Source organism: Podarcis melisellensis (assembly GCF_964234715.1).
Source record: "Podarcis melisellensis genome assembly, chromosome: 5".
NCBI lineage: Eukaryota > Metazoa > Chordata > Lepidosauria > Squamata > Lacertidae > Podarcis > Podarcis melisellensis.
The window spans coordinates 22170595-22184963 of NC_138537.1; the positions used below are offsets into that span (position 1 = coordinate 22170595).

Consider the following 14369-nt stretch of genomic DNA (forward strand, 5'->3'; position numbering starts at 1 on the left):
AAAAAAATGTGTGCCTCCTGATAAAAATGCTTCAGACAAACATTTTATGTCACAGTTGATTTACAGGTAATCTTTTAGCCACTTTTTTCTTGGAGAACTGTGAACTAAGGGCCTATCCACATACCTTCAATATAATTTATGTGTCTCTGATTAACATAGCCTGTCTTCTCGCTACTGGAAGGCGTTTGCCTGTCAAAGACTAGGGCATGTTCCCTCAATCCCTCGTGATTTGCCCAACCACAGACCTGCCCCTTGTGTTTTTCATTGATGCCACTCACGTAACTTACGTTATACTTTTAATGCAGTGTGACGAACAAGCGATGTTCCCCCCTTGGCGGTGCCTGTTCAGCCGCATATATATAGAACCTAGAAATCTGCACGAGTCTTGATCACATCATAAATCACAGGGCTGGAGCCCCTGCCAGAGCTGTGTGAAAAGGAGGCTAATGGGAATTGTAGTCAAAAACATCTGAATGCTGCTGCAGATGGTTTTGGATGGAACCCAAGTAATGGGGCACTTTGGACAAGCTTAAAATACCTTTGGCTATGGAAATCCCTTTAAGGGAGAGCCTGCTGGGTCAGCCCAATGGCTGATCTAATCCAAAATCCTGTTCTCACACTGGTCCTCTCAATGCCTGTGGGGACCCACAAGGACCTGAAATAGCACACAGGCTCTCAAAAACCCATGCTCAGACTTGCCTACTTAGGAGTGACCTCTAATTAAAGTTTGGGTGCGGGTGGCACTGTGGTCTAAACCACTGAGCCTCTTGGGCTTGCTGATCAGAAGGTTGGCAGTTCGAATCCCTGCAACTGAGTGAGCTTCTGTTGCTCTGTCCCTGCTCCTGCCAAACTAGCAGTTCGAAAGCATGCCAGTGCAAGTAGATAAATAGGTACTGCTGTGGCAGGAAGGTAAATGGTGTTTCCGTGTGCTCTGGTTTCCGTCACGGTGTTCTGTTGCACTAGAAGCAGTTTAGTCATGCTGGCCACATGACCCAGAAAGCCGTCTGTGGACAAATACTGGCTTCCTCGGCCTGAAAGCGAGATGAGCGTCACAACCCCATAGTCGCCTTTGACTATGACCAGACTTAGCTGTCCAGGGGTCCTTTACTTTTTAAAGGAGGGGAAGAAATTGCTGCAGATTGTCTTCTGTCTTGATTTTGTACTGTGGTTGCCATCTGTGTTGGGCAGAGGGTGTTTTTATACCTTGAGAGTGAACAACACAGCAGTATCTCTGTATTTCAAGTAGTACAATGTAATGTGCCATTCCAATGGGACCAATAGAAAGCTTGTTAATGAAGCTGTTTCTGTTGATCTTGTCACTTTCGTTCTATGTGCTTATTGCTAGCTCCCCCCCCCTTACTGTGATTTCCTCCCCTATGAGTGTATATTGCTTATTTAAAGCATCCTTATGTGCGGCTTTTTGTGGGACTTGGGTGAGGGAAGATTGCGACTGCAAGCGACAGGCCCTGCTTTCTGCTTTGGCCTGATGTCCAGAGGTTTTGCTGAATGTGTGCATAGAGGACCAGGCACATAGATGAGCAATGCATGAATAGGGCACCAGAAAAATGCATGTGCCAGTTTTACAATTTCTGTTTATGTTGCAAGGTCACTGTAGAAGCAGAAACCAGGAGTGTAGACAGTAGAAATGTCAGCAGAATGTGGTTGCACACACAGAGAGAGACCGGGGGGAGAGATGTAGGGAAGAACATCTGCACATGGCTCATGAAGCAAGGATTCACTTATTTCTTTGTCAATGCAACAAACTTTCCCTCCCAGGCTGTCATAACATAGTTGGTTTTCAATGTCAGGATATAAACAAAGGAAAGGTCAGTGTTTAAAAGGGGATGATAATTGCCTGATGGAGCAGTCAGCTGCACCGAATGTGATCCAAAGTGCCAGATAAGCCATAAGATCGTTTTTCAGCACAGTTATTGTCATTTAGGATAACAAGGGAGTGCTCACAGGTCTCTCCCTCATCAGAGACATACATGAACTCAGCTTGTGCCAGGAAAGCTGCCCCTGATCCCTGCAAAATGCTTGTGTCTCTCTCATGCTTTTTTTTTGGCAAGGAATGAAGGCCTGACCTGCAAATTCTATGATTTTACTGATGGGGACCATGCAGACATGACACTGCTGGTCTCTTAACTGCATGTGTAGCAGTGCAAACATTGCTAATGCTAGCATAAAGAGGCCCTTTAAGTATCGACTGCTCACGGGACCCGAAGAATGCGCATCTGATACTGCCCAGAAAAAAAATATAAGGTTCTTTTAAACCGCAGTAATGCATTTATGTTGGAAGCAGTGTCACCTACAATTTAAAGCTGCAGGGCTTAATTTCTGCCAGGATTCAGCATGGATTCATGCATATATGTCAGGGGGAGGGAGCTGGTCCCACCTGATCCGTATCTCCCCCATGAACCAGGGGGCTGCCAACCTGTCAATCACCCCTGATGTCACAATGATGCTAGGTAGCTTGTTCTTGCTTACACAAATGATCAGCAGATCAACAGTGTTCGCAATGCATCGCATATGGAGCTATTCAAGCTGCAGCAATCCATTGTGGTTTGTATCCGGTGTGGCGATATCCATTGTGGTTTGTATCCGGTGTGGATGAGTTATAGCCACTTAGTGGCATATTAGTTGGCTGGGAAATGTTTTTCACCAGTGAAACTTTGTTGCACAAAATAAATGTGCAAGCAGGCTGCTGGTAACGTTGTTTCACAATAGGTTGCGCAATCTGTTGAACAAGTTTCCGGTAGCACAGTTGGATTCCTCTGTTGTGCAGCATTAAAACCCAGCCATCCCCTAGTGCAAGAGCTCTTGTGCAAGCAGGCAGAGAACTTTGGGTGCACCCCTATGGGTTATATTGCGCTGGTTACTTTTCTAAAGTATGGGTAGGCAAACTAAGGCCCGGGGGCCAGATCTGGCCCAATCGCCTTCTAAATCCGGCCCGTGGACGGTCCAAGAATCAGCGTGTTTTTACATGAGTAGAATGTGTCCTTTTATTTAAAATGCATCTCTGGGTTATTTGTGGGGCATATGAATTCGTTCACCCCCCCCAATATAGTCCGCCCCCTCAAGGTCTGAGGGACAGTGGACCGGCCCCCTGCTGAAAAAGTTTGCTGACCCCTGTTCTAAAGCAACATACAGTGAAACAAAATTAAAACAAACATCTGTTGAGGACAAATAAATTACCATGTCAATGCCTGAGAAAGGTGAAGTAACAAATGCCTCAGAGTATGTGCAAAGTGCCCTCACTCTTGTTCCCGAGAAGCCAAAACAGGTTAAATGCATGTCTACAGTGGTACATCCGGTTAAGTACTTAATTCGTTCTGGAGGTCCCTACTTAACCTGAAACTGTTCTCAACCTGAAGCACCACTTTAGCTAATGGGGTCTCCTGCTGCTGTTGCGCCTCCGGAGCACAATTTCTGATTTCATCCTGAAGCAAAGTTCTTAACCTGAAGCACTTTTTCTGGGTTAGTGGAGTCTGCAACCTGAAGTGTATGTAACCTGAAGCGTATGTAACCCGAGGTACCACTGTACAATGAAGGGACAGGACTTCAAGGTCAGAAGATGCAATTTCCATGCAGTTATGCGTTGCCACCTTTTGCATTGAAAAACAAGTTATTGAAGTCTTATTACTCTTACACCAAAACACCACTGGAGGGTAGTGGTTGGCCATTCAGTGACAGAAGTGGTAAAGAGGTCACGGGGTGGGGGGGGGGAGAGGGGAAGTCCAGTTCACCCATGGTCTGCATTTTGCCTCTGGTTTGGCAGAACTCCTGAGTTTAAAAACTTCTCGATGTAATATCCCCCCCGTTCCATTTCTTCTGACTGGCAATAAATCTAGGCTGGTGTGTTGGAGGCTGTTATTAATGCTGCTTAATGAACCTGCAACTTTGAGCACCTCTGTGCCTTTAAGGTCGGACTTTAAAAAGCAGACCCGTAATTCAGGAATCCCCTTTAATAGTACTTAATTTTCTATGAGCCTTTTGGTACTCGGGGAAGGACCATAACTCAGTGCTAGAGCATCTGCTTTGCACACAGAAAATCCCAAATCCAATTCCTGGAGTATCCTGGAAGAGCTGGGATAGATCTTCATCTGAAATCCCAAAGAGCCACTGCCAATCAGTGTTGACATTACTGAGCTCAATGGACCAGTGGTCTGACTCAGAATAACACAACTTCCTATGCTCCACACCCTCTTGTGCTCATGTTGTTGTTGTTGTTGTTTAGTCATTTAGTCGTGTCCGACTCCTCGTGACCCCATGGACCAGAGCACACCAGGCACTCCTGTCTTCCACTGCCTCCCGCAGTTTGGTCAAATTCATGCTGGTAGCTTCGAGAACATTGTCCAACCATCTCATCCTCTGTCATGCCCTTCTCCTTGTGCCCTCCATCTTTCCCAACATCAGGGTCTTTTCCAGGGAGTCTTTTCTTCTGAGGGAGAAAAGCAAGCTCCAGGACGTTAAGGAGATATTGAAATCTGCCTAACACATACTTCCACGGAACAACCATTAATTCACTCTTTCTTTCATTGGCAGTATGAAATACAGTGGTACCTCAGGTTAAGTACTTAATTCATTCCGGAGGTCCGTTCTTAACCTGAAACTGTGCTTAACCTGAAGCACCACTTTAGCTAATGGGGCCTCCTGCTGCTGCTGCGCCACTGGAGCACGATTTCTGTTCTCATCCTGAAGCAAAGTTCTTAACCTGAGGTACTATTTCTGGGTTAAACTAGTTTGTAACCTGAAGCGTATGTAACCTGAAGCGTATGTAACCTGAGGTACCACTGTATTGTAAAAACCCTACAGGTACACATAAGAAATATTTTTGTATGAAAATGAGATTAAATGCAAGTGATGCATTAATACCAGCCTTCCCCAATGTGATGCCTTCCAGATGTTGTCAGACTCTAGCTCCCATGATCCCTGACTGCTGGACAATTTGGTGGGGCTGATGAGATTTGAAATTGGCAGACTAGATTTAGGGCATTTTTGGGAATTGCCTCTCCAGTGACAGTGAGCTTGGTGAATTCATATACCACCATAATCCACATCGTTTTTGTTAAGAGTTGCTTTCTGTGCTTGTCACAGGCTAATTGACTGCTTGAGGACATGCTCTTGCCTTTACACGTTCTCCTCTTGAATGTGCTTATCTGAAAAGCTGCTGCGTCGTCTCCCATCGGAGCAAGAGGGTTTTTCCGTAGGCCCCCCCCCCCTGTATCTGTAAGTAGGAGGGAGAGGCCGTCTCAGCAGCACCCACTCAGAAGGAGCTGGATGATGGGCATCACTTAACACACTGCTCTGTCTTTTCTCATGATTCACGCCAACTTTTCAGGTATAGTTGCCTTCAATTTCAGGCACTGAGCGAATCTGCAGCGAGAGATGGAGACTGTGGGATGAATCCAACCAAGGCAGGGTTCAAATTACTGCCTTTGAGCATAACAAAAAGGTTTTTTGTGTGTGTGGTGAACAGTGTTAGAAACTCAGATACACAAACTAGACGCCAAATGGCTCTTAAATCAAGGTTGCAGTTGACAAAACTGAACGTCTAGTTGCCATGGGGGGGGGGGCAAGACAGCTCTAAACTCTTATTTTTCAAATGATGGACTGGTTGATTCTGTGGCTAGTTCAGATGACAACCTTGAGCTAGATCATGGGTAGGCAAACTAAGGCCCGGGGGCCAGATCCGGCCCAATCACCTTCTAAATTGTGTTTTTACATGAGTAGAATGTGGTCTTTTATTTAAAATGCATCTCTGGGTTATTTGTGGGGCATAGGAATTCATTCATTTTTCTTTCTTTCCAAAATATAGTCCGCCCCCCCCGACAAAGTCTGAGGGACAGTGGACCGGCCCCCTGCTGAAAAAGTTTGCTGACCCCTGAGCTAGATTAAGAGCTCTGAGAACTTGGAGAAGAAAAGCCACTTGATCCAGGGGCAGTCCACAGATATATTCCCCTGTTCCGACCTCCTTTTCTTAATGGCCACTGCTCCTGCTCAGGATGCACAGAAAAAGCACTTTGGTTCCAGAAATTCATTTTCCAGATTGTGCAGCTAAAATGTAACTGATAGAATTCTACAGGTATTAGTGTGTGAAAACAGTTCAGATCCAAGGATCTCCAGATGGTGGAGATGTCAGGTGCCATTCTGGTACCCATGCATCTTCACTTGATCACAAGTGGCTGAAAGCTAATTTCAAACACTATTGGAGGGTTCATGGCTTGCACCCCGCCCCTGCTATTCACATCAGCATCTCTGTTTCTATACACGCTGGGGGCGTTGATGTGTTCAGCTTCATTCACACTTACTGGAAGCAGCAGGGGAAGTTGTCCCCACCCCCTTGTGGCTTCTTTCCACTTACAGTGGTGCCCCGCAAGACGAACGCCTCGCAAGACGGAAAACCCGCTAGATGAAAGGGTTTTCCGTTTTGGAGGCGCTTCGCAAAACGAATTTCCCTATGGGGTTGCTTCGCGAGACGAAAAAATCTTGCGAGTCCCCATGGTTTTTTTCCCGCTCCCCCCCTTTTCCTAAGCCGCTAAGCCGCTTAACAGCTGATCCGCTGATAAGCCGCTTAACAGCTGATCACTAGAAGCCACTAGACCGCTGTAGCGCTAATCCGCTAAGCTGTCAATGGGCTTGCTTCGCAAGACGAAAAAACCGCTAGACGAAGAGAATCGCGGAACGGATTCTTTTCGTCTTGCGAGGCACCACTGTAATCTAGTAACCCAGGAGGGGAAGGAACCTCATGGCAGGGACAGGATGACTTGGAAGGGGCTTCAGAGACTGGTATGGAGGGATGCCACTTCTGTAAATCTTTCCATGTAATTCCACTCTTCATACGTCGATTCTCCATTCTCTCTCTATCTATAATTTTTTATTAGTTTTTTTAACGTATCATTTTCAACAGTAATTAAACATACTTTTACATCTTATACAATTTTTTTTACTTCCATCAATCACATCCGAAAATTTTCCAATCACTTAGTATACATTTCTTACTTTCCCTATTACATTTAAATCTCATAACTAATATCTCTCTTCTTTTTCTGCTTTGCAACATTTCATCTCTTTCTCCTTACAAAACTTCTTGTAGTCCTACTAACATAATTTGTTGATTATAGTTGCTCTTCAAATAATTAGTATGCTTCTCCCAATCTTCTGTGAATCTCTGGTCCCACAGGTTGCGAATGCTTCCTGTCATTTTATCCAATTCTGCGTAGTCCATTAATTTTATCTGCCATTCTTCTTTCATGGGAATTTCTTCTTGCTTCCATTTCTGGGCTAAAAATACTCTTGCCGCTGTTGTTGATGATTCCCCATTCCCATGGTACCGAAACAGCATGAGAAAGAGAATTCACTACTGTGTCACTACTGGGAAATGCAGGTTGATTCACATAGTGCTTTGGGGTAACTTTATTGGGACAGGGTGTGCTGGTCCTGGGGGGGGGTTCCGTGCGGCGACGTCTGTGTCCAGTCCGGGGTCAAGGGTGTGGTGTGTAGGCTGTCTGTCAAGCCTGAAGCGGGTTCCAAGGCAAGGAGTCGGGCAAGGTCAGGAGCTCTGGCAGAAGAGCAGGACAGGGTCTGGCAGGAACAGGTTACCAACAACGTTGTTCCTGCAACCTGGGACTGGGGCTTACTGGCTTTTATCTGCCCCGAGGCATAGGGCGGCCCCGGTCCACAGGTGTCTCGCCTCTCCTGGCCTGGAGGCGAGCACTCCTCCTACAGGAACTTAGTTCCCTCTGCCTCTCTGCCCTGAGCCTCTGCAACTCAGGAGAGGCTGGAGGGTTACCGGACCCAGAGGCAACCTCACCTTCCCCTGATGGGGCTGAGAGTGGAGCACCTGCAGGCAATGGGTCCTCCATCACCTCTGGAGCCAGAGCAGACTCAGCTGATGCCTGCACCTGAGGACCCAAAACAGGTGAGGGCCCTTCAGGCTCAGGCCCCAGCCCCGGCTCAGCTGGTTCCAGAGGCGGGGACTCCTGTGCAGGCTGGGATTCCTCAGGTTCAGCCTCTGAGTCGAATCCCAGACCATCACACAGGGTGGGCTATAGATGTATAATTAAAGCATGTACTTGCTGAAGACAGGGGCCCCGCATCTTACATAAAAGTGAACTTGAATCTTAATAATAATAACAAATAATAATAAACCTTTATTGTCACTACACCACCTGTGTACAGTGAAATTAAATGAGCCCCCCCACACTCAGTCTTGTACACAGTCTGTGTGCTTGCTGGAATTCATTTGCACCACTACTTTTCTTCCCATTCAGCAGCTCAACAGACCACGGATAAAAACTGTCCTTTAACCTGTTGGTGCGGCTGACTATACTTCTGTATCTCCTGCCTGAAGGTAGGAGATTAAAGAGGTGCTGGCTGGGGTGTGCGTCGTCCCTAAGAATTTTCCTCGCTCTCCTGAGGCAATGGTCTCCTGCGATGTCATCTAGTGAACTCAGGGGACAGCCCATGATATCATGTGCTGTATTCACCACCCTCTGTAGGGACTCCCTGTCCGTGGCTGTCAAACCAGCGTACCACACCGTAATACTGAAAGGACACTTTCTGTTGTGGACCGATCATCAATTTTTGTTTGACGTTGTTCTTTCTCAAGACTCTGAGGAAATGGAGTCTCTGTTGGGCCTTCCTAACCACCTGGGTTGTATTGTTTTTCCAAGTTAGGTCTTCACTAAGGTAGACTCCCAGGGATTTAAAGGAAGATTCTCTCTCCACATCACCCCCTGATATACAACGGGGCTAGTTCCCCTCTCTTCCTCCAAAAGTCCAACACCATCTCCTTTGTCTTACTGATATTTAGGTGAAAGTTGTTCTCTAGGCACCATGTCAAGACTTTTTGAACCTCCTCCCTATACGCTGATTCATCTTCACATGCAGGTGAATGGATGGGATCGCAAGACATTTGTGCCTTTCCTTCTTACTAGACGGTGAAAGGGTTCGTCATAATATATGCAAAAATCTGCAGCTTTTCCTAGTAACTTGCATCACTCTGGCTGGCTTTCCTGCTTACACAGTGGCTCTCTCAGACCCTGCATGAGCTGGAAGTGGAACAGATCCCGTGTGCTCTGAGAGAGACCTAGAGAGACTTTTAGTACCTGAGCCAGTATCCAGCGCCGAACCTATTAGGCAAGTAGATATATCTCCTCTTTTTATATTTTGCCCTTCAGGGTTCCTTCATGGGGAATCTGTGCCTAACAAATCGAGAGCTGCCTTCATAGTTCAAAATCCTGTGCGCTCTTGAGTTAGCCTGGAGGGAACAACAGAGGTTGGTGCAGGAAAATCCAGTGCCTTTTGCTGCTATCATTAGATCTAAATCATTTTGGGAGGGAGGCAGAGCAGAAGAGAATGTATTCAAGATGTAAAAACAAATAAATGATTTTATGCTACGGATCTGGGTGTTTTCATAGTGTACCCCTGGGCATAATCAGACACGAAATTAGAAGGTGCTTTTTATCTGTTCTGGTGGCTGAGATAGTTATCTCACAAATTAACCCTTCTTGGAGGTCGACAGCCCCTTGCTGCTATGTAGGAGGAGCATTTGCTCTGAAGAGGTAGAGAGTGATTAATGTATATTTTTTTTTATTAGCAAGGCTCAGCAGGAGGATCTTTTGATGTCCAACACTGATTGCTTAATAACAAATTACTCTCCTGTTCTTGACCTCTGGAGAAGGTTTCACAGCGGGGTTGAAGATGGTTGTTTTACCACACATTCTTCCAAAATTGCAGGATGATACCCTGACTTGTTTGCATGCATCTGGAGAAGGACCCTGAGAGTATTTCTTGTGGTGTGATCCTGTAGGTGCATGACTTCTGGAGCCACATGGGCAGAGTCTGTTGTGTGTTCCCTTCCTATTCATTCATCACTATGAGGGAGGACAGTGGCTAGGTTTGGAGCACTCATGCAATTTGCCCTGTACTCATTTTTGCTTCATCTTTGCAGGCTTCCCTGCAACACCGCCTCTCACAGCAGAAAAGCTGCTCAACGGTTCTTTATTCTGCTTTCCTGACATTTCCTAACTTGTTAATTTTTGCGTTTTTGTGTGCTCTTTCACACAACGTAAACAACCACTTCTGGAAATCCAGTGGAACATGACAGAAGTTTAGCATTGATTTCCAGGAAAGATTTGTTTGCAGCCCTGTTAACTCAGAAAACCACAGGAGCACTGCGTTGCAGTTTCATGTGTTGACATTTTGGGGCAGTATCACAGCATACAGCTCTTTCCCGCTGTTTAAATTTTAGTGCAACGTGGCGCTGTTATCGATCAGAAAGCCACAGCACAACTAGCACTGCAGTGTGGTAAAAGGAACGTTAGGAATCTGGACCGATGTATTGGCATTAGAACCACTAAAACTAACGCAACAAGCCCCATGTCTGAATTCAGCTTATGAAGACAGTCAGAGCCTCTTGGGCTTGCTGATCGGAAGGTTGGTGGTTCGAATCCCCACCATGGAGTGAGCTTCCATTCCTCTGTCCCAGATTCTGCCAACCTAGCAGTTCGAAAGCACACCAGCGCAAGTAGATAAATAGGTACCACTGTGGCAGGAAGGTAAATGACATTTCCGTGCGCTCTGGCTTCTGTCATGGTGTTCCATTGCACCAGTAGCAGTTTAGTCATGCTGGCCGCATGACCCGAAAAACTGTCTGTGGACAAATACTGGCTCCCTTGGCCTGAAAATGAGATGCACACCGCAACCCCCTAGTTGCCTTTGACTGGACTTAACTGTCCAGGGGTCCTTTACCTTTTACCTTACCCCCCTCCTAAGTCAGACTCCAGGCCCCCTTCCCCTGGTGCACACTTGCCTGCGTCCTTCCCACCCCCGACATCTGTCTTGATAAGAGGTAGTTCTTCCCATTTAAAGTTACCATTTGGAAAATAGCCCTCTGTATTTGGCCTTGGTTTTGAGATGAGGCTGCCTTGACCCCATGAATATTGAGCCTCCAGTCCTTCTGTACGGCTTCCCTTAGGCATCTAGTTAGTAACTGGGAGAACAGGATGATGGGCCAGAGGGAACTTCTGGTGTGATTCAAAGGAGATGCTCTTATGTCCTTCTTGTTAGAAGCACATTTCCTCTGTGTTTATTTCACATCATTTTTCATTCTTTCAAACCGAGTGAAAACCAAATCATTGCAAAATTTTGTAGATGGAATTCTTAAGTGTGTTTTTTTTAAATAAAAAAATAGCATAAAATTTGAGTCTTTGTTGTTCTGGAGATAATAAGGAGAATGTGTGGCTCTGTTCTGCCCAATGGTTCGGTAAGCAAGTCTGCTCCTGCCTTCCAGCATTCTAGTCTAGCTGCTCTGAAGTGTAATTGAAGAAGGAGAGCGATTGCTTGTTCCTAATTGAGAAGAACTGTAGCAGGAAGTTATGTGGTGTTCGATAGCAATCCTCTAGACTAACAATATCTGCGCATGATTAAAGGTAAGACCCTTTTCGACGTACTGATTTCTGGATTCATCTGAATTTAATTGCAAGCCTCTTTCACAGGTGCATGTCATATCTGTTACAATAGCACCGTTGTGGTCTGGATTCTGTGAATTAATCTGCACCATAGACTGTTTTTGCTTTGCAAAAGAGGCTTTTGTTCTTTGCAGTTTTAAAGATTTTCTGACCAGCATTATCTCTAAAGCGAAAGAGTATATTATCAGAAAAAGCAAATGCTCATAGCAGCCTTCCAAAACCTGTCACACCTCCAGATGTTTCGGACTACAATTCCCATCGTCCACAGACAGCACAGCCACCTGGAAGTTGCTGAATCAACTCTAGTCCATATTAGATTGTATTAGAATGGCAGACACAAAAGACAGGGCCTATTTCATGGTGATCCCGTGGAAAAACCCCCTTAGGTCAATACATAAGGCTCCGTAATGACTTTTAAAATTAAAGACTTAAAAAGAAATCCAAACTGCTTTTTGTGTCAGTATTTGTGTTGGTACTTTTCTCCTGGTGGTTTTTAAATGTGCTCTTTATGCTTTCTGTTTTCACACTTGTATTATTTTAGTCAGCTTGTTACTGGTTCTTCCTGCTGCTGTGATGATTTTTATATGAGTTATATAGTGTCTCAGATGTTTATATTTTTTTGTGATTTGTAATGTTATCAGTTGTTAACTATTTTTAATGTGGCCATTTTTAATGTGGCCATCTGTCATGGATGCTTTAGCTGAGATTGCCACATTGCAGAGGGTTAGACTGGATGACTCTAGGGGTCCTTTCTAATTGCACAATTCTACGATTCTATGATTGAGATCTGCCTTGGAAGGACAATCCTCAAAGGCAGCTTACAAATATGGAAAATTAAAAAATCATAACTGAATTAACTCCAGCCAGCAAGGTCACTGTGGATGGGTCAGGGATGGTGGAATCTGTAGCTGAAGGGCATCTGCAGAACTGCCATATTGTTTGCCCTTGGCTTAGGCTTTTAGAATCCTGGACCAGATTGAAACGTTAACTCTTCACACTTTTCTTTCAGTGGTACAAAGGCTTTCTATCGAAAAGCTGTTCCCCCTCATAGTAGTGATGATTAAGCTATGTAAACTCATTAGGCATGTTTGATTAATAAAACTTATGTTCTGCGTAGTATAATGAAGTGGCAGAATATTTGCAACAGTTTTTGGCAATTAGCCCAATTTAGAGTTAAGTGGTTACTTCTTTTTCTTCCATGCTTGATTAAAAAAAAAGAAAGGCTTACTACCAGGGTGGCTTTGGATCAAAAAATTCCCTTGCCTTCACGGTCTCATCACAGCCGTCATGGTTGCAATGTTTAGTGGTTCACAAAAATGGCACTACAAAAGGAACAAAAGCATGGGTGGTGGTGGTTTAAAATGTCAGCTTATGGATGAGGCCAGCTAGTCTATTATCCTGTTGTCATATTGGCCAATCAGATGCTTACCTTGGTTTACCGTTCCGGAAATCCGTTCCAAAACCAAAGCGTTCCAAAACCAAGGCGTGCTTTCCCATAGAATGTAATGCAAAATGGATTAATCCATTCCAAACATTTAAAAACAACCTCTAAAACAGCAATTTAACATGAGTTTTACTATCTAATGAGACCATTGATCCATAAAATGAAAGCAATAAACAATGTACTGCAGTCACAATCAATCAATCAGTAGCTGAACTGCATTCCACACAGTCATAAAAACAAAACAAAAAGAGCCCCAAAAACAAAAATGCAAAATTAATAGCAAAAACAGACAGACCTCAGTGTAATACTCAAAAAGGAAGTGTGGCACTCAAATCGGAAGCATAACACTCAAAACGGAGCACGCTTGTCTTCTGAAAAAAGTTTGCAAACCGGAACACTTACTTCCGGGTTTGCAGTGTTTGGGTTCCAAATTGTTTGAGTATCAAGACATTTGAGAAGCAAGGTACCACTGTATAGGGAACCTGCAAGCAGGAACTGGGTGCAACAGCACTTTGCACTCCTGCAGTTTCTAAACTGACTTAGTGGGCCCATGCAAGCTCCCATTCTTTCAGCTCCAGCCCCTAAACTTGCAGTGATGCTGACCTACCTTACAGGATGGCTGTTGGAAGGCATATTGACACAGGGCAGGCAAACTGCTTTGCACCATTTGAAATGTGCTACATTGACACCCGGCGTTAGGATAAGGAAATCATAGTCAGGCAGTGTCCTTGCACAAGAGACAAGTTGTTCAGTGTCCTCAGACTAGGGATGGAGGAATCTGTCTATTTCTGGTCTGTGACCCTTTTGTATGGGTTCACCCCTTTTTCTGCATTAATTTGTTAATTTTAAATCTGCACTAAGTCTTGGATTTAAATACATATTTTAAAATGCATTGTTCCGCCTGGCCTTTGGTTTGGACTCGGTCTGATCCTTATGTTTCCCTCCCCTTATGCTCTTGATTTATCAGCAACTTTAAAATGAGGCTGCATTTTAACCTGTATTTTAACTTGGTTTTTCTTTTTCTTCTCCGCCCCCCCTCTTTTCCCCCTATTATGTTTTTACTGTGATTTTATTGGTGTTAGCTGCCCTGAGCCTGGCTCTGGCCAGGGAGGGTGGGGTATAAATAAAATTATTATTATTATTATTATTATTATTATTATTATTATTATTATTATCAATTGTATTTCAACATTATTGTTTTTTTGAAGGCAAAATCTTCACCGGAGCATTTAGGAAGTGCAAAAGCCGACGGACGGCTCACGTTCTGATCTGCACATTTGTCTAGGAGGTGTGGATCCAGTCAGTTCATATCAGCGTTCAGAAAGCATACATTTCCTCAAGCATCCCAAACCCAGCCTGAGCACACTCTGAGGCTGTTTTGGACCTCATGGACAGGGTTTGGCTCTTGGCTGTCAGCTGACTTCGGTGCCCAGGCAGGCTGGCACTGCCAC

The 14369-nt window shown here is 44.8% G+C and overlaps 1 protein-coding gene across 10 annotated transcripts in view; it reads left to right on the forward strand.

Annotated features, from left to right (window-relative positions):
- PLCH1 (phospholipase C eta 1) overlaps positions 1-14369 on the forward strand; it is a 140428-nt gene that overhangs the window by 40283 nt on the left and 85776 nt on the right. Inside the window, exons 1-2 of one of the 10 annotated variants that reach the window (XM_081910683.1) lie at positions 9025-9141; positions 11297-11435. The exons of 8 other annotated variants lie outside the window; for them this stretch is intronic. In XM_081910683.1, the coding sequence (XP_081766809.1) occupies positions 11426-11435 (10 nt within the window). In that variant the 5' untranslated portion in view covers positions 9025-9141; positions 11297-11425. Of the gene's footprint in view, positions 1-9021; positions 9142-11296; positions 11436-14369 lie in introns of those variants that run through there. One more of the 10 variants, XM_081910684.1, reaches the window with a different exon arrangement.